At 49.1% G+C, this 19,599-nt stretch overlaps 1 protein-coding gene across 3 annotated transcripts in view; it reads right to left on the bottom strand.

Moving 5' to 3' along the window:
- Positions 1 to 347: 347 nt before the first annotated feature.
- Positions 348 to 19,599, bottom strand: part of USP43 (ubiquitin specific peptidase 43) — a gene marked incomplete at its 5' end in the record, with an annotated part of 67,164 nt that continues 47,912 nt past the window's right edge. For 2 of the 3 annotated variants that reach the window (XM_084761855.1, XM_084761856.1), the window contains 3 exons: positions 348 to 2,161; positions 15,009 to 15,173; positions 17,644 to 17,802. In XM_084761855.1, the coding sequence (XP_084617981.1) occupies positions 1,083 to 2,161; positions 15,009 to 15,173; positions 17,644 to 17,802 (1,403 nt within the window). In that variant the 3' untranslated portion in view covers positions 348 to 1,082. The remainder of the gene's footprint in view (positions 2,162 to 15,008; positions 15,174 to 17,643; positions 17,803 to 19,599) is intronic. The other variant, XM_084761857.1, reaches the window with a different exon arrangement.

Genomic DNA, 19,599 nt, shown 5'->3' with positions numbered 1-19,599 from the left:
GGGAGAGCGGTGTGTGTATGTGTATCCAAGGTTTCTTCAGAAACAGCAAATCAAAAGCTAGAGGCTGAGACAAGAGGTTTGCCAAGAGTATAAGACCCGGTACGGGCTACAGAGTGAGACTGTCTCAAAATGATATACAAATTTAAGATATTTTAAATCAAGGAAAGAAAAGGATGGATGGAGGCACAAATCATTTTAATTTGGAGCTTTTTTTTTTTAATTTTAGAAAAAACACAGGCAGCTGCTTTCTGGCAGATAGCAACGGGCTGTGACTATGCAACAGGAACGAAGTGAGTCACTTCCCAGACTTCAGCAAATCAGTCAGCCATTTTCATGTTTCACAGACACAAGTTTATTAAAATTGTACATAGATCTCTTACTTACATTTAAAAAACTTCTTTTATTCTGGTATCAAAATAGTTATCTTTTTAAAATACCTTGAAAAGCTGTAATACAATTATCTTGCTATATATTAAATAACTCTCCTAAAATATCAAATCATCTCCTTCCTGTCTCTCACCGCCACTGCCAATCTTTTTATTTCTTGTTCTTTTCGTTTCCTGGCATCTTTGACACCTATCCAAGATAAGCATGAAAAGAAAAAAAGTTTTTCCTTACAAGCCCTTTATCAGGAAGAGGAGGAAAAAAAAAAAAGGAAGGGGAGGAAAGGAAGGGGAGAGGGAGGGAGGGAAGAAGGAAGGAAGGAGGTGGGTTGTGTAAGTTAGGAGCAAGCAAGCTGGTGAGAGTATTTAACAAGACACCACAGAGCCTTTTTAGTAGAGCTACTCATGCCCTGGACTTACATACACCAAATACTAGTTTTAGCCTTGTAGTGGCAATTTGGGCTCAGCAGCACCATCTAGTGGCCAGGCTATATCAAAACCCAACAATGGGAACCCAACCATTTGACACATTGGGTTATTGGGGCATGACACAGAGTTACAGAAAACAAACTTTTTTTTTTCCTTTTGCAGATCACAAGTGAACTAGGCTCCAGAAAATCCAGTCTGGACACAAGTTCCTACAGATTCTCAGTGCACAGCCCCAGGGATGCCAGCTTCACACAACACCGAAATGTCCCGTCAGAAGCTGGACTCGGGTAAGGATTTCTTTCGACCTAAGGAAAGGGTGTGGTATTTCACCCTCTGCAGGGTGCCATAGGAATTCTGTTCTCCTGGAATGGTTCTTTGCAAGGTACCAGCTGCACTAGCTCTCGGGGGCCGGCTGGCTTTGCGGGGAAGGTGGAGAGAGCTGGGCGCGGATCGGATGTCCCTCTCTGTGTGGCTGCCCAGCGCCCTGGTCGGGCTCTCTTGAATCTTGAGAGCAGGAAATGAACCTCGAGCCTTCTCCTTCAAAGCAGGGCTCAGCCTGTCACTCACCAAGGAGACCTGGGGTGCGGGTGGAGAGCCCTCGGTCCTCACGGTCCTCTTATGCTCCTTCTTCCAAAACACAGACTTCAGAAGGGTGAATGTCCCCTGTCCCCTGTCTTTATCAGCGGTCCTTTCCCCCAGGGCAGCCTTAGGCTTCATCTTGGGTAAGGTACCTGAGCCATCAGTCTTACAGTTTCTGAGCAACCCAGTGGAGGGGGAAGGTGGGCTACTCTGGCTTCCTACCTGGCCACTTCCCTTCCAGCTTGTCATCTTCTGGCCTTCAGGGCGGGCTGGTTTTTCATCCCCGACCGAGGGCATCACAGTGAGGGGAAGGTCGAACTTTCTGGGGAGCCTGATATCCTGGCTTGCATTTCCTGTCCGTGCCCTGGCTGTGTTCGGGGCATTGTCTAAGGACCCCAGGGCTGGGTGGTGGTTGGGGTGGCACGAGGAGAGGGGCACTCCGGTTGTTCCTTGCCCAACGGCTCGACTGCCGTCTTCACTGCTAGCAGGAAGGGTGGCATCGGACCTCGGCGTGGCTGGCGTCTCCTCCCCGCCAGCAGCACGTGTCAACAGCGGCACGATGGACTGGCTGGTGGACCGGGGTCTTCTCCTGGACTCTAGGTATTCCACTAACTCAACAGATGCCCCAGGTCGTTTCTCCCTGTGACCAAAGGACCACCTCAGGGGCATGGTCTTGAAGGGCCCATGCCTGGACTGGGAAGCAGGGGGTGTCTTCATGCTGGTACTTCGGCCACCAACACCCCGAACCAAAGACCTGGACTCGACTCCTCCTGAAAAGACACAGAGACCATGAGCACCTGATAGGATGCCAACCCCCAAGCAGTGATGTGCCAGGTGTAAGGGCAGGGCACAGCGACTATAGCACAAGCCAGACACACATGGGGTCCTGCCCTCAGGACCACCAATGGTTTCACCCACGGTTCTGCAGAATCCACGTATACAAATCCAGAGGCAGAAAAGGCCTTCATGGATACCCAGGGGACTGCTGCCAGGGTCCCAGAAGGTGGCAAAGCCTGTGACTGTGGACTACAAGTCATTTTTAGACTATTTATGATACAGACACAAAGCAAACACTATGTAAACAGTTGTCATGCTATGTCACTTAGGAAGTAATTACAAGAAAAGACTGACCTCATCCCGCCCCTACCCTAGCCCCCCACCCCCCTACCCCCACCCCAACTCATGTGAATGAATCAGTAGAGGGCAAGTGATGTTTGAAGGCTGACTATACCCACATGCCCTGCAGCCAGGCCCCTGAGGGGTCCACTGAGTCAGCTGTCGGGAAATCTCACATCATTATCATCCACCTTTAACTATATCTATGGACAGAATGCTCAGCAAATCTCTCTCAAATTGAGTCAACACTGGGTACTTGTACTTTAAAATGCAAGAATGCCACATATCCCACACCGGTCCCAAAAGCAAACAGAGTAACCGCGGGCTTCATTTTATCCATTTTGCCAGTGGTGCTTTTTGTGTCTTACTGCATTTTCCAATTATCTGTAAATAGCTGGGAAAGTGGTTTCGGTCTACAGTCTGAAATGAGAAGCTTAGAATCTAACAAGGCAACTTGCAAACACACACACATACACAAATGCAAGTATGCACACACAAGCGCACGCACGCACACACAAGCACACACACACATACACACACGCACTCGCGCGCACACGTACATGCACACATGCAAACACGCACACACATACATGCACACACGCACACGCAATGTACTCTGCGTGCATGTGAAGACATACAAACCAGGATAGGGAAACGGATACCCAAAGTGATGAGACACGGAGGGGCTGCGGGTTGCATCTGGCTTATTTTCCTAATGCTTTTCTACGGCTCAGCCCTTCTAAAGGCAACATACAACAATCAACACCGGGTGCCTTTCCCAAGGTGTGCCCCCATCACTGTACCGCCAGAACCGCTTGACGCCTGACCCGCACAGCCCGCTGGGCCGCCCCTATTCCACGTGGGCTGTGGGCTTGTCAGTCAACTATATAAGCACAGCTGACCACCGGACAAGACGTGACTCATATCCCCCACCCCCACCCCTCAGTTCCTAAGTCGAAACTCTAGCCCCGAGGTCGCGGCATGAGGGGTTAGGCTTTAGAACAGTGCCCTTACCAGAAGAGGCAAGAAGGGCCTGTGCTCTTTCTGACTCTGCATCATAGAACAGGACTCCCCATAACCTGACCTAAGCGGCCCCTGGTGCCATCCTGTAGAGCCATGAGAAATAATTTCCTGCCATTAATAAGGCTCCAGCATGCTTCTGTGACAACAGTCCCAACGGTCTATGGCGGAGACCGACTTTAAAGAGATAATCGAGGACTTTTGTCACAAAACACCCAGGTGGGGATGTCCTGAAATTCCCAGGCACACAGGGGTAAGGTCAGGGGGAGCAGAAGTTGTAGGGGATGCTGGGATAAGAATCTAAGTGCATGAGTTCATGGCTGCCCAGCAGCTGAGAAAGCAGGCCCACGGCAGGGAGGGGGAGGGGAAAAGCGCTGGGCCAGCCACGGGCAGCTATCAGAGGTTCCGTGGGGCTCTCACCTGTCAGGACTTCACATGCCATGTTTGATATCTTTTTCTTTAGAGCATTTCTTTAGATTGGCCAGGAATAGACCCAGTTCTACTCAAAATACTTTGTCTTTGCAGTTTGCCTTGACCTCGTGGCTCCACCATTCAACCCCACACCTGGGGAAAGATGAAACACTGTTCTGGAAGCTGGGACGCATGTGAAGTTTTCTTGTTCCTTGTGCATAGCCCGGAGGAGGACAGAGAGTGAAGCGTTGCACCAGGAGGACAAAGCTGTGGTTTTCTGCCCTTCCCCAGGGTACAGTGGCCTGGAGCCCTGGCAGGTACCCAGGAGACCCAAGAAGACCAGACGGGGCTGCTGCTGTAAATAACCACTTTTCACCTCTTCCTGGTGGGAAAGGGCCCTGGGCCAGGGCTGACAGCGACCCACACTACAGACACCAAGGAGGACCCCTTCAGCTTGCCTCTTTTTGGAGAAAAAGCACCTTTTATTTCTTTTCATCTATTTATTGCCTCGTAATAGGATCTGAGGGGGCGGGAATGGAGAACCGTAGATGAGCTGAGAACTAAGTGGCAGGAGCAGGGAAGAAAAGCGGCAAGCACCCCACATGGGCACTTGTTCACTAGGCAAGCATCCCACCTCTTACCCAGCCCTGAAGCCCATCCTGACAGATGGGTCTTCTGGAAAGCCGGGAGCTAGGAAAAGGGGTGGGGTGCAGGAAGCCCCAGAACCACAAAGAACCACAGAGAACCTACAGTATTTCTGTTGTTTTGTTGTTGTTGTTGTTGTTGAAGATTCATTTTGATTCTATGTGTGTTTGTCTCCATGTACATGTGTGCCATGTGTGTGCCCGGTGCCTGCAGAGGTCAGAAAAGGGTGTCAGACCCCTGGGACTGGAGTTACAGATAAACGTGAGTACCCGCGTGGGTGCCGAGAACCTAAGCCAAGTCCTCTGCAAGAGCAGCAGGTGTGCTTAGCCACGGAGCCACCTCTCCAGCAACGCTAAGCTGTATCTTCCTGGAGGTTGCTCACACCGAGCGGTAGACACGGTGATCTCAGGTCCTACAGGAACCCTCAGTGGTGCAGGTGGCATCTGCTCTGCTGACGGGTACAGCACCCAAGAGAAGGGCAGCTGCTCCAAGAGATGCCACCTCTGTTCCTGCACATGCGCTGCCGCCTTGAGTCTCCCATCACTTCCACTCGTTGACTAGCGGAGGTCACACCGTGCTGTGGGCAGGGGCCTTTGGGCCCCTCTTTTCCCCAGCCTTAACCCATCCCCAGTGGGTTAGGTACTTTCAGTAAACCCAAGGGTTTTCATCTCATCTCATCACCTACCTATTAATTCATCCTGAAAATATTTAATAAAAACCTACTGTGTGCTTGGGAAAAAAAAAACACAAATAAGAACCGTAAGTGGTGGCGCACGCCTTTAACCCCGGCACTCTGTAGACAGAGTGGATCTCTGTGAGCGTGGGAGGCCAGCTGGCTTACATAGGGAGACCCTGTCTCCAACAACAACAACAACAACAACAACAAAAATACAAATAGAAAGTGGCTGTGCTTGTGGGGCTTGACAACAGCAGAACGATAAGGTGTTGTGCAACACAGTGGGAAAGGGCACAACGAGTAAGGCCAGTCAGGGAGATGAAGAGGGTGGTGCGTGAGCGATAAGCAATATATAAGAGACCTAAGAGGAAGAGGTGAGAGAGGGAAGGAAGCAGGCTCCAGGCTGCAGGAGCAGCAGGTGCAAAGGCCCTGGGGCAGGAGTGAACTGGCTGGGTCAGGCAAGCCACAGAGACAAGCAGAGCCGGAACACGGGAGGAAAGGGCCTGTGCTATGTGCTCCCAGGCTGGCTTCCCGAGCCCCAGTCCACATCTGGAGCTCTCAGATCGCTGATTTCCAGTGTCAAAAACAGTTTCGGCACCTCTCTGCTCCTAGGCTTGATTGTTCATTTTGTTTGTATGCCTCTTGATGGCCTGGCAACTGCTTGTGCGTGGAGGGCTGAGGCAAGCTCGAACAAGCCTGACCCCAAACTTCCCTGTGATCCCCTAGAAGCTTAGGCAATGATGGGGGCTACCCTTCTTCCTCTGAGACAGAGCCGGGTGGACAAAAGTGGGCAAGAGATGTCACACCATCAACCCTTGGGAGCCCAGGTCACTGTCCCTTCTCTCATCCCAGGAATCACTCTCATGCTAGAGAGGGAAGATCAGAGCCTGTGGGCAGAAACAGAAAAAGCAACAACAGGGTCCAGAGGGGTACAGAGACTCACACAGCTAGCCCCATTGCTCAAGAAGCTGAGAGGCTATGAGTTTCCGGCCGGCCATCCTGAGCTCTGTTGTGAGAGCCTGCCCCAAAGTAGTGACAACAACAAAGAGGGCACAGGAACAGAGCATGAAAAAAAAACAAACAAAACAGGGGAGCAGCTCCTACGGACACAGAGCAGAGCCAGAGTCACCAGTGACCTTAAGGGAGGATGGGCAGCATCGAAGCTGAAAAGCGTGACCTTCTGGAATGAAAGTCTAGTGGGTGACCTGAAGGTTTGGAGGGTCACTGTTGCAACTCGAGTGAGTAAGTGGAAAGATAAAGAGGAAAGAACTACCTCACACCGCAGCCGGGTGTGTCTAATCTGCTGCCTGCACCTGTCCCGGGGTAGCTGTGAATACTGACCCAGCATGTCTGTAGGGGAAACTGTCACAATGTTAAAAGATTGAACACCTCTGCCCATAGAGCAAAATGACAGAGGTGCAAACCATGAGGGAAAATTTAGGAGAATGAGGAGGTAGAGCCAGGCACCCCAACAAACAACCAGAGGGACCTGAAGGCAAGAGACAAAACAAGGGAAATACAAGATGGCACCCCAGAGAAAGACCTGAGTGTGTAGAAGGAAAGGATTTTGGGGGCTAGGCGAAGCTGAACACCCTGGTATCTACTAAAATTTCTGAACTTCAAGGTCAGAGAGAATCTTCCAGCAAGAAGAAGAAAAAAGAAAGAAAGAAAGAAAGAAAGAAAGAAAGAAAGAAAGAAAAGCAAGAGACACTCACGTGAAAAAGAACAGTCTGGGTTTCTCACCTGCAGCCCTAGGGCAAGGAGAGCGTGGGAAACCAGCTACAGATGCTGAGAGCCTCAGAGCCCCAGGCCAGCCAGGTTGCCACCCACTGGGGTGAAAGGAAATATTTCTGGCTGAGCAAGGACTTAGCGCTCACATGCCTGAAGGGCTTTGACAAACACAGAGTAGAGACCTCAGGGCAGAGGGCACAGAAAACAAACAGGGGATGACAGTGCATCTGGGGGCAGGGCGGGGGTAGGGGGGCTGAGGGGGTGAGGGGGTGGGGGGGCTGGGAGGTCCTGCATTCCATTAACTGTCCATCCTCCATGGAGGACCAGGCCGAAGAGGGAGTGTATAGGACTGGAACTCTAAGAGCGGGTGGGGAGAACCTAACTATTTCAGCACATTTGGAAGGCAGAGAGGAGTACATGTCCCCGGCACGGCAGAGGGAGACAACAACGGAAGTACAAGTCTCGGGTTGGGTTATTGCAGTAAAGGGAGAAGGCCATGCTGGAACAGAGTGCCGGGCAGGAGCCAGCTGGTTCCTTATGGCCTTATGATAGCAAGAGTATGTGATTGATTGCAAACACCGGGAAAGCAGACAAGAACAAGGTAGGAAGAAAAAACAGAATTTGCAAATCAACTAAAAAAGGAAACAACAAACCACTCAACCAAGTTGAACGGGAAAGGAAGAAGACCAGAAAGGGACATTTTACCAAACCACTGCACTGTTTCACTCCCTTCCAGTGGATGGAATCCTAATAAAACACAGGAACGGGATGGGGCTCAGTAGCACAGTGAGTCCTAGCATGCATGAGGCTCTGGGTTTTACCTCCCAGCACTGCAGGGAAAACAATGTAATTGGCTCTTTATTTTTGACCTTAAAGTGGAGGTCTAGAGCAAAAAGCTCAGCTATCAAGAGTACTGCCTTCTCTTGCAGAGGACCAGTGTTTGATCCCCAGCACCCACACGTCAGCTAACAATCATCCAGTCACAGTGAATGCAATGCCCCCTTCTGGCACCTAGGGGTAACGCATTCATGTGGTACACACACACACACACACACACACACACACACACACACACACACACACACACAACACAATACACATAATTAAAAAGAAATATTTTAAAGCAATAATCTATTTACCAGAAACTGCCTAAAATGAAGTAAAAAAAAAAAGAAGAAGAAGAAGAAGGAAGGAAGGAAGCAAAAAAGAGAAAGGGAAAAGCAAATACTAGGCAAGTACGGACAGAAAGAAGGGACAAAATTATCAATGTGGAGTCTAAGGTTTAAAGCAGAGAACAGATGAAGAGCAACTACAATGATAAAAAGCACGATCTATAGTCATCATGAACTTTCAGACACCTATTAACAAACAACTCACAACATTAGGCAACAATTATACACATTTACGGAGTTCATGGTCAAAGCCCAGCTCTGCAGAAGATCTCAATGGGTCTCCTTCATAGTCAGAAGTGAATCTAAAGCCAGGCTCACACCACTAAACCCAGCACTTGGGAGATGTCGGCAAGAGCATCAGAAACTCACGGTTACCCTCGGCTGCACAGAGAGTTCAAGACCAACCTGTACCATAATACTTAGTTTCAAAAAACAAAAACAAAATAGCAATAACAAAAAGAGATGCGTTTAAAGACATGGGGGGGATTGAATGAAGCAACCAGTCCCTAAAATCATATATGATACAAAGCACTCAAGCATCTTTATGCTAATTTATATATACACAGAACACCTATAAAGTAACAGAACAGACTTTACCATGAAAGAAGATAACTTTTGAAAAGCTTGTTCTTGGACCATAATTCGCCAAGGTAGAAACAAAGAATTGAAAGGTGACTGCACAGCCCTGAGGACTTGAAACTCCCAGATAGCATCAAAAAAGGAATGCAAGCTGAAATGAAATACTATCTGGAAAATGTGGAAAGGAAAAAGACGCACTAAAACTTTTTTGACACCCAAGAAAAGCCACAGAGGACATTTATCAGCAGAAGGGCCTGTCCTGACAAGTTGGGGACACACAAGCCCCAGAGCCCTTTGTTCACAGGAGTCTCTGGGAAGGACTTCTTAGGATGTTTTTGTTTTTGACATAGTTACATCTTCCTATAGTTGTAAAAGTAAGGTGTTTTTATATTCCCTTCAGCTGTAGAGCAACTCCTCATATCTGCCCCAATTCTGTTAGTTATAAACCCCACAAAACTCTGTCTTAGTTAGGGTCACTATTGCTGTGATGAAACACCAGGACTAAACGCAAGATGGGGAAGAAAAGGTTTATTTGCTTTACACTTTCACATCCACCGTTCGTCTTTGACCAATCGGGAGGCAGGAGCCAATTCCCAGGCCACAGAGGGGTGCTGCTCACTGGCTTGCTCCTCATGGCTTGCTCAGCCTGCTTTCTATAGCACCCAGGACCACCAGGACAGAGACAGCACCACCCACAATAGGCTGTACCCTCCCACATCAGCCGCTAATTAAGAAGATGGCCCACAGGCTCATCTGCTGACAGTCAGATCTCCGTACAGCATTTTTTTTTTTCAATTGAGGTTCCCTTCCCTCTGATGACTCTATGTCAGGTTGACATAACTCCTTCCCTTTTTGTAAGTGTCATCCCAACATCCCACAGCCAGAGCTCTTGGAAGGCTGACACTCCTGGGCAATCCATGTTTCTCTGCAGAGGGCTGCTGACATGTAGCAACCGTGACTGTTTACTGAGCAGGACCATGCCAGGGCATCGAAGGACACTTGGCACCCTTACCCTCCACTAGGACTCAGCTCTATTAATTTTGAAAGATTAAAAAGCTTCTCTCATATTTGAGACTACTGAATCCCTGTGGAAACCTCTGCTAGATTTTGCTTCTGCCCAGATTTGACAACAAGTCCAGATTTTGCAACCATCTAAGCGCTTCTGGAACAGGTTTTAAAACTCTATCTCTGTTTTATCCAAGCTATGTGAGGAAAGGCTCCCTTGGAAAGCGAGGCTCTTCCAACATGCAAGCAGAAGAAATCTGAATATTTTCACATTTGTTGGTAGCCAAAAGCACTGGAGGGCAGTTGGAGGAGCCTGGACAACAGCTGTCATGTCTGTCCTGGTGCTGCCTGTCTCTGTGGCATCTCCAGGAATGTGCCTGACACCTCTCTGCAGACCCCATTGAAAACCTGGGTCGTTCTTTGGAGCTGCCTCCTCATGGCAGGGGTGTCTAAAATATTTCTCCTTGGGAGAGAGGTGGCTCATGGTGCCGTGCCTTTTGACAGAGCTGGGATGAACCAATGACTTTCTCACAGGAACAGGAACAAACAAGCTGAAAGGGCCCCTCTCTAGTTTACAGGCATTTTCCCCAACTATACAGCTGGGACAATGTGAGGGAAAAAGAAATACAGTGAAAGCAAGACAGAACCCACTGCATCTAATCAATCCCATGGGAATGAACTAAGGACCTGGACAAGTTTAACACACACACACACACACACACACACACACACACACACACCCCTGCAGCATCCCGACTGACGGTGAGACAGTGGAAGCCCAGAATGCCAAATACAGGCGGGTAAAGTGACCGGGAGTCAGCTTGAAGACTTGATCACCACACTGACCCAAGTCACTAATATCTACTGGGACCTGGGATGTGCCAGGAACTGTGCTGGGTTCTCAGACACAGCAGTGACTAAAGTGCATGGAAACAGGCAGCTAGCGACTGGGCACAAAACCGTGGCCCAGGTGCAGGCTCAACGGAAACACAGGCATATGTACAGCAAGAGACACGAGCCCAAATCTCTCTCACAGCAACACAGTTGGTAACCCTACGCAGAGTGGTCGGGGCCAGAAGTGTGGAGGGTTTCAAATCTCTCCAGAGAGCTAGGACTCATGTCTAAACATGAAATTCCTTTATGCATCATGAACACCTTATACATGAACATGAAAGTGACTCATGTAATATTCTTAGTATTTGGGCACAAGGCAAGGTTTCAAGGTGTAAAACTTCTACAGGTAGTGGTGTTATACTGGTAAGGAATTTTATATTTTGAAGCATTTTGGATTTCCCGATTGAGCATGCTCAACTGATAGTGCAGATAGTAACTCCAAACTGGAGACAACTCCTAAATCCAGCCTAAATCTAAATCTACTAGAATAAAAAAGCGTCCTATCCTTACAACATGGGAAATTCCGGTAAGGGAGATGCTGCCGTCTGCCAAGGAACAGACGCCATATCCAGAGATAATCCATCGTGTGGGCTCCACTGAGACACTGCTTAGATTCCCAGAGAATCCCGCAGTATCCCAGGAATTCAAAATCTGTAGTAATTCAAGACACTTCCTTTGACAAGCAGGCCAGGTTTCTCCAGGGCGGACTTCTGTGCCTCTCTACCGTGACTTCCCGCTCAACAGTGAGTGTGTGGGAGGCAGCGGTTGGTCCCCTACCCTACCCTCCACGCTCTTTCCTAATCCCTGTCTTTGCTGCTAGTCTCTTTCTCTCACATATACAAGCTAACCTCTGTATAGTATGACTCTCTGGGTTGATTTTATTTATAAGTAAAATAAATAAATAAATAAATAAATAAATAAATAAATAAATAAATAGGGGGGAAAAGCCACTGCTGCGCACACCAGACACAACCCACAAGAACAGGGTTAAACAAAGCAAGCCGAACACAAAGCCTGCGTGCCATACGGCTTCACAGGTAAAATGCACCGTTGTAAACAGGTATTTTTAAATATAAACCAGACTGACTAGAGCCCTGCTCCAAACTCTCAGGGAGCTACTCACCACGCCTGGAATGACGCCCAACAGGTGTGTCACAGTTGGCCCCTGTCCAGCTTTACTTAACACAATAAAACTAATCTGGCACAGTCTGTGAGAGTGGGAAGCAATGAGTGAAATAGGTCTGAGGAAGTAGAATTCCAGTACCAGCCAGTATGCCTTCCTTCGTTCTTTTATTTCCTTCCTTCCTTCCTTGGTGCTGGCCACGAACCCAGGGCCTGTGCATGGTAGGCAAGTCACTGTCACTGAGCCACACCTTCAACACAGAACACTCTACTTCTTAGTCTGGCACACGAATATGTTCACTTTATGCTAATTTGCCAGATGTATAGTTAGTGTACATATTTATTTGTAGATTAGTAGAGTAAAAATATCTAAAATATACAAAAATTATTACTTTTTTGTTTTGGTTTTTTGATACAGGGTCTCTCTGTGTAGCCCTGGGTGTCCTGGAAGTCACTATGTAGACCAGTTTGGCCTTGTACTCATGGAGATCCACCTGCCTCTGTCTCCTTAGTGCTGGAATTTAACTGTCCAACTGAAAATTTAACTATTTGAGCATGTTTCCCTGTCTAAGGATACACACACACACACACACACACACACACACACACACAGAGAGAGAGAGAGAGAGAGAGAGAGAGAGAGAGAGAGAGAGAGAGAGAGAGACCTCTATGCACTGAGTTCCTGTTTGAGTATTTGTTTCTAGACCGATGCTGCCCTGCAGTTTCTCTATTGGACGAGGTCACCTGAATGTAAGCATGCTCTGTTAGCTCTTTCAGCAAAGGGAAACAGGAACTGCCCTGAGCCTGGCTTCCGGTGCAGACTGCCCTTTCACCACACTGCATGATGGTGTGTGCATGTCCCCCCATTTCTTGCACCTCAGCTGGGCTTCCATTCCCTCCCACCCACAGAGACCCCTGGGAAGTCACTGGTGGCCCTCCAGCCTCCCTAGCCCTGAAGGCGATCGGCTTTTTCCTTCTGAAAGGTGCTTTCCAGCACCTGGAAATGACCCTTGCCCGGCAGGCTTCCCCCCTTGTCGCTGGCTGCCCTTTCTCCACACATTACAGCGACCGGTCTCTACTCGTTCCTTTCTTCATAATCTCTGTGAGGAGCTCAGATGGCCGGTGGCTTTCACTTCTGTCTGTGTGCTGGTGACTCTCAAGTCTCTGTCTCTAGTCCCTGAGAATCTCATGCTGCTATGAAAGCCTTGCCAGCGTCTCTACCTGCCCTAACTTATGTGGCTCCTACCAAAACTGACCCTGCTCCTCCCAACTCGCTCCCATCCTACCAACTTTATCCCGTCATTATCCCCCTTGTTAGTGAGACCTTAAACAAAGGCCACGGCATCCTGGATCATTCTCCTGCTTTCACACCTTCACCCAGCACCAGCAAGTTCTGTTAGTTTATCCACAGTCTGACCATCTCTTCCTCAACACAGCTGTCCAAACTTTACAACCATAAGACAGTCTCCCAATTGGCCTTAGGTCTGACACACACACACACACACACACACACACACACACACACACACCAGGAGCTTGAGAGATGGTTCAGTGGTTAAAAGCACTGGTTGCTCTTCTAGAAGACCTAGGTGGTACCTACCTCACGACTGTTTGTAAGTCTAGTCCCAGGGGGTCTGACACCCTCTTCCAGTCTGAGGGCACTGCACACATATGATGCACAGACAAGCATGCAGGCAAGACACTCATACACATAAAATAAAAATAAAGAGTAACAACAGTAACATATAAACCATATTGATTACTGCCCCATTCCAACTCTCCCTCACTATCCACAACATTTAAAGTCCAACTGGCACATCATAAGCTGCCCCATGCACCTCCCATCACCCCCTCATCACTTGCTCTGCCCCATGCACCTCCCATCACCCCCTCCTCACTTGCTCTGCCCCATGCACCTCCCATCACCCCCTCCTCACTTGCTCTGCCCCATGCACCTCCCATCACCCCCTGCTCACTTGCTCTGCCCCATGCACCTGCCATCACCCCCTCCTCACTTGCTCTGCCCCATGCACCTGCCATCACCCTCTCCTCACTTGCTCTGCCCCATGCACCTCCCATCACCCCCTCCTCACTTGCTCTGCCCCATGCACCTGCCATCACCCCCTCCTCACTTGCTCTGCCCCATGCACCTGCCATCACCCCCTCCTCACTTGCTCTGCCCCATGCACCTGCCATCACCCCCTCCTCACTTGCTCTGCCCCATGCACCTGCCATCACCCCCTCCTCACTTGCTCTGCCCCATGCACCTCCCATCACCCCCTCCTCACTTGCTCTGCCCCATGCACCTGCCATCACCCCCTCCTCACTTGCTCTGCCCCATGCACCTGCCATCACCCCCTCCTCACTTGCTCTGCCCCATGCACCTGCCATCACCCCCTCCTCACTTGCTCTGCCCCATGCACCTCCCATCACCCCCTCCTCACTTGCTCTGCCCCATGCACCTGCCATCACCCCCTCCTCCTCACTCTGCTCTAAGCTGTGGTCTCTTCTCTTCATGTCATCCCAGGCTCATCTTTCGCAGCACCTGCGATGAACATATTCCCAGCCTTCTGCGTGAGCATGAGTCCCCTGTCCCTGCTCAGTGTCAGCCCCTACCATACCACACAGAGCTCTCTGGATCTCCCCTGCCTCTGCTATCCCCTTCCCTGACTTTTTGTCTCTTTTCCTTTGTCCCTGCCTTAAACTGTTTTGCTGAGTTAGTTTACTTACCTGCTCCATGAGGTATTAAGCTCTGTGGGAACAGAAAATGGATGCAGAGTGGTTCCTCAGAGCCCATGGAGACCAGCTCCTGAAGATGCTCAAATGCCTTATAGAAAATATAGTATCTGCATGTGACTGACACACACCCTCCTGTGTGTTTTAAACTCCTGTACATTCTGGTATGCTGTAAAAAACCACTCAACTGCCTATTATAACTGATACAGTATATTACAGATGTGGTTGTTATGGTTAGGGAATGACAAGAAAAAGTCTGTACATTTTTAGTACAAGTCAAATATTTTTTCTATTGCCCATGCATGGTTGGCTGACTACTGACGTACGACTTGTGGATTGAGAGGGACCACTGTGCCCGTGGATGCAGATCATGGATGGATGGAGAAGCTGGTGAGTGTTAGGAAGACCCAAGAAATGACATGGCTGTTTCTGTTCATGGCTGTGAGGAGCCAACACTTTCAAATCGAAGAAGAGCAGGGTGAAAAGAGGACAGTCGATCTAACCACATACCCTTGTCCTGGTGGCAGACACCGTTGGTGAAGACAGGAGAGTCGGGTACCCGGGCCACGGAGGGGCAGGGGGCAGAGCTCCAGGACAACAAGCTTCCCCTCATGCTGCTGTTGTGGTTCCCAAGCCTCATGAGCCAATGATCAGACAAGGAGGAGCTGGTGGAGCCTGCCGAGGAAACGAAGGAGAAAGCTGGACCTGGCACATCCCCAAGGAGCCCGCAGGTAGGGGCAGAGAACTGTTCCACCGCCGGGTTCTCACACCCTCCCAAGACTCCCAGGATGAGCTCTACCTCTCAGCCCTGGACTAATAGAATCAGAGGGGAACTATAGAACCAAAGGTGAGTGGCCAGAGGAGAAGCCTGCAATGGGACATCCTGGGAACCATGATGTTTGGAAGCCTGCAACGGGACATCCTCGGAACCATGGTGTTTGGAAGCCTGCAACGGGACATCCTCGGAACCATGGTGTTTGGAAGCCTGCAACGGGACATCCTCAACCATGGTGTTTGGAAGCCTACAACGGGACATCCCGGGAACCATGGTGTTTGGAAGCCTGCAACGGGACATCCCGGGAACCATGGTGTTTGGAAGCCTGCAACGGGACATCCTTGGAACCATGGTGTTTGGAAGCCTGCAATGGGACATCCTCGGAAACATGGTATTTAATGAGCACAGGAAAGATGGCTCCTTGGTGCATTCAAATGTTTTCCATGAAATGATTTGCTTCCAGCTCTGGCTTCCTAAATGAGATTATTTTCCCAGAAGCCAGATTTCTAGGATTTTTAGTAGTCATAGCAAAAGCCATAGCCAGAGCGCTAGCATTTATCTCCAGGACCCACGGCACCATAGCCTGTAGAACAGCATACGGTGAACACACCCCACGTCCAAGGGAGCCAAATCTTCGTAATGGGATTTAAGAATACCTCCCCTCTGGTCGTCCCTAATAGGTCTATTATTATTAAGCTGCCTATGATTGAAGGTCTAACTGAGTAGCCCAGGCTGGTCCAGAATCAGGATCCGTTTGTGTCAGCTTCCGCTGTGATGAGCTATAGGCAGGCATGAGTCCCATGCCTGGATCCAAGTGTTTTATACCTCTTTATTTCCTTCTATACATGACAGGTGGGCTTGCGTTAGCCTTGATTCACACCTGGAGGACTCTTGACTTTCTCTGGCTGTTTTCCAATAATGATTAGGAAAAAAAAGTGTGTGTGTGTGTGTGTGTGTGTGTGTGTGTGTGCGCGCGCGCGCGCGCGCGCGCGCGCATGTATGTATGCGTGTGCGTGAAAACAAGGAGGAAAAGAGGAAAGGAAAGGGGCAGAGATGGAGGGAAATGATAAGAACATATGAAAGTGAGTGTGTTGTGTGAGACATGTATGTATATATGTATCTATATCTATGTAGGTGTAAGTATCTATAAACTCACAGAGGCCACGGGGAGCCATTGGTACCCTGGTCCATCGCTTTATTCCAGAGGAGAGGAGAGTGAACTAGTGAACCTGGAGCTAGGCTGGCTTCTCTCTCTGCTGTGGGATGTGAGGAACAATACATAGGCACGCCTGGCTTTCTTTCTTTCTTTTTTTTTTTTAAATCAATCCTCAATGCTTATATGACAAGCGCTCTTGCCCATGGGGGCCATCTCTCCAGCCCTGATGAATTTCTGTGATGCTCTTCTGTCCCAAAAATAAGCATGTCTGTTTGGCAGTGTGGGACAAGTCACATAAAAGCATTACACATTTCTCCTCAGTACTTCCAAACAACTGGAGGGTTTATAAATCAATTACTGGGGAGCCACTACGCAGGTACATTTTCTAGAAAGGCCCCGTGCTTTGACCTGCCTCTCCCTTCCTAACGATCTTAACACGGCTTTTCATGGTACACTCCTAATCCCATGTGGCTCGATATGACACTCCCACAACATGCATCAGCTGCCTTATGTTAAAATATATATATATTCTTTTCCCAAGCTGCCTTATGTTAAAAAATATGTATATTCTTTTCTCATTTCTTTTTTTTTTTTTTTTTTTTTTTTTTTTTTTTTTGGTTTTTCGAGACAGGGTCTCTCTGTGTAGCCTTGGCTGTCCTGGACTCACTTTGTAGACCAGGCTGGCCTTGAACTCACAGCGATCCGCCTGCCTCTGCCTCCCGAGTGCTGGGATTAAAGGCGTGCGCCACCACGCCCGGCCCTCTTTTCTCATTTCTTGATAAGGGAAACTACTGGGGGAATAGAGAGCTCCTATTTTCACACTGGCAGGTGGAGGTTTTTCTCTACCTTCCTGGGTGCTCAAATGAGCACCCCAATTCCTTCAAAAACAAAAATACTCTGCGTGTGTGTGTGTGTGTGTGTGTGTGTGTGTGTGTGTGTATACTCATGCCCCAATAGCCAAACTACCTAGTGTGTGTGTATGTGTGTGTGTATGCACATGTGTGTGAGCACGTATATCTGTGTGTACACTCATGCCCCAATAGCACATGTGTGGAGGTCCAAGGAAAACTTGCAGGAATAGGTTCCAAGGATCAAACTCAAGTTGCTAAAAATGGTGGCACACATCCTTACAACCGAGCGGTCTCACTGGCCCAGAACATCTCAACTCTTAACGTGACCTCTGAACCCATCCCCTCCTGAGCTACGGCACACACCTCTCATGGAGCTGCTAGCTGACCAGGGAGGGATACTGTTCCGCTTCTGATAGAACAGGATGTAAGCTCCCCTGGTGTTGACCTCATCCTCTCGCAGGGGCTCCACTGTGCTGTCATCATAGCTGTACCACTGGCCGTCAAGGGAGTTCCGGCAATAGGCTGTAAAGGTTCAAAACCCAAGTTCAATGCTTAGAGCCCATGGCAGGAAGCTGCTCCCTACTGGCAGAGCTCACGAAAAAAAAAATGGACATGCTTAAAGGAGGACGACAAAAAAAAATGTCCATTTTTAGCTAGAACTGATTTCTGTGAAACCAGAAAAAGACAGCAGTCTCCAGCTAGTGGGATCTTATTCAGGAATGCTCTCTGGAAAGTGAATGCTCACACTATGATATCATCTGGCGCCATCTCCCCTAACCCAGGGCCTCATACGTTACCAAGGGCAGAGAGTAGCGTCACCCACTGCTCACCCAATTATTCTGAGACATGTCAAAGCGCACATCTCTAAATGGCCATGGAAGAGAGAACGCGTCTCCTGGTTTGGACTCTGATCTACCTTTCCCTGTTTAAGGACTGGAGCCCAGAGTTTACAGGAAGATGGACATGATTCCAGCCCCCTCTAGCCAGCCACAAACACCCTGCGCCTGGCCCTCCAAGCTCCGTGCATAGCACCCAGAACCACTGGTTCTGAAGTTGACCAACTTTCCGTGATTGGCCAGATCGGCAAATACCCCATGCCTTACAGGACACATGCAGCTACATCTATGTCTTACTATTCTTGTTGCCACCTTTAAAATGTTATTTAAAAAGAAAAGATACACAACCTTTTAATACTGCGGATTGCACTAACCCAGGCCTGGGCTGGACAGGTCCCGTAGGCCCTAGTTTGCTGATAGTTGCATTTATCCCAGCTCAATACCCCAGTACACACCTTCAGTCTTCTTTTCGCTCTTGCCACACCCACACCCCAGCCTTTCATACTTATGGTACTCTTAAAATATGCCTAGAACACTTTGTCAATACCCAGTGTGAACTTTAACCGGAGGCTCAGAAACCGCCTCCGACTGCAATTCTCGCTTGCACTGCTACTCTTTTCTACCAGCCCCTATAGAACAGCCATTTTGCGTGATGCTTTTACTCCTCTGCTTACGACCTGGAGCTGGCCGCCGTGACCCAGTAAAATGGTTCCTAAAACTTCTGGACTCTCCAAAGCGTCTTTGTCCATGCTCATGACCTGCGTGATGGCTGCAGCCTCTTAAGAGGTTTCGGGGGGTGGGGGGTGGTGGGGAAGGGGTCAGTCATGAGGGAGGCCAAGGAAGCATCCACAGGTTGGGACTTTGCGATGACGAGAGGAGAAAAAAAGTCAAAGTCCAGAAATAGAACCAAACACAGAAATGTAGCATCATGGAATTAAAGGGACCTTTCAATTAGTGATGCTCTCCTAGCAACCGGTACATGGTGGGGCACATCAAGAAAATCTAGACCACAGACTTAAATGGGAAATATCTAAAACCTCAAAAGCGCTGAGAGATAACACAGGGGAAAAAAACCTTTATAGCCTCACAGTGAAGGGGCTTTCCGGCCACACCTCAAAACCCAGAAGTCATAAAAGGAATAATAAACCCTTGGCTGTCTGGACTAAGGTAAGCCTTCTGCAAGACAAGTGACCTCAGGCACTGTTGGGACAGCTGCTACAGAGAAACTGCTAATAACAGCCATGTGGCAAACAGTCAAGGACACAGGCAGGACAATCACAGACTAGGCACCCAGGGCTCTTCAACCCGGAAGAGGACAGAGCTGAGATGTCTCTCTCTCTCTCTCTCTCTCTCTCTCTCTCTCTCTCTCTCTCTCTCTCTCTCTCTCTCTCTCTCTCTCTCACACACACACACACACACACACACACACACACACACACACTCCACTAGACTGGCAAAAAACCTCAGAGGTTTCCCACACAGG

The sequence above is a fragment of the Acomys minous genome (assembly GCF_964271855.1).
Source record: "Acomys minous genome assembly, chromosome: 16".
NCBI classification, from domain to species: Eukaryota; Metazoa; Chordata; class Mammalia; order Rodentia; family Muridae; genus Acomys; species Acomys minous.
Note: the sequence above shows the minus strand (reverse complement) of the source record. Positions and strands in the feature narration are given on the sequence as shown.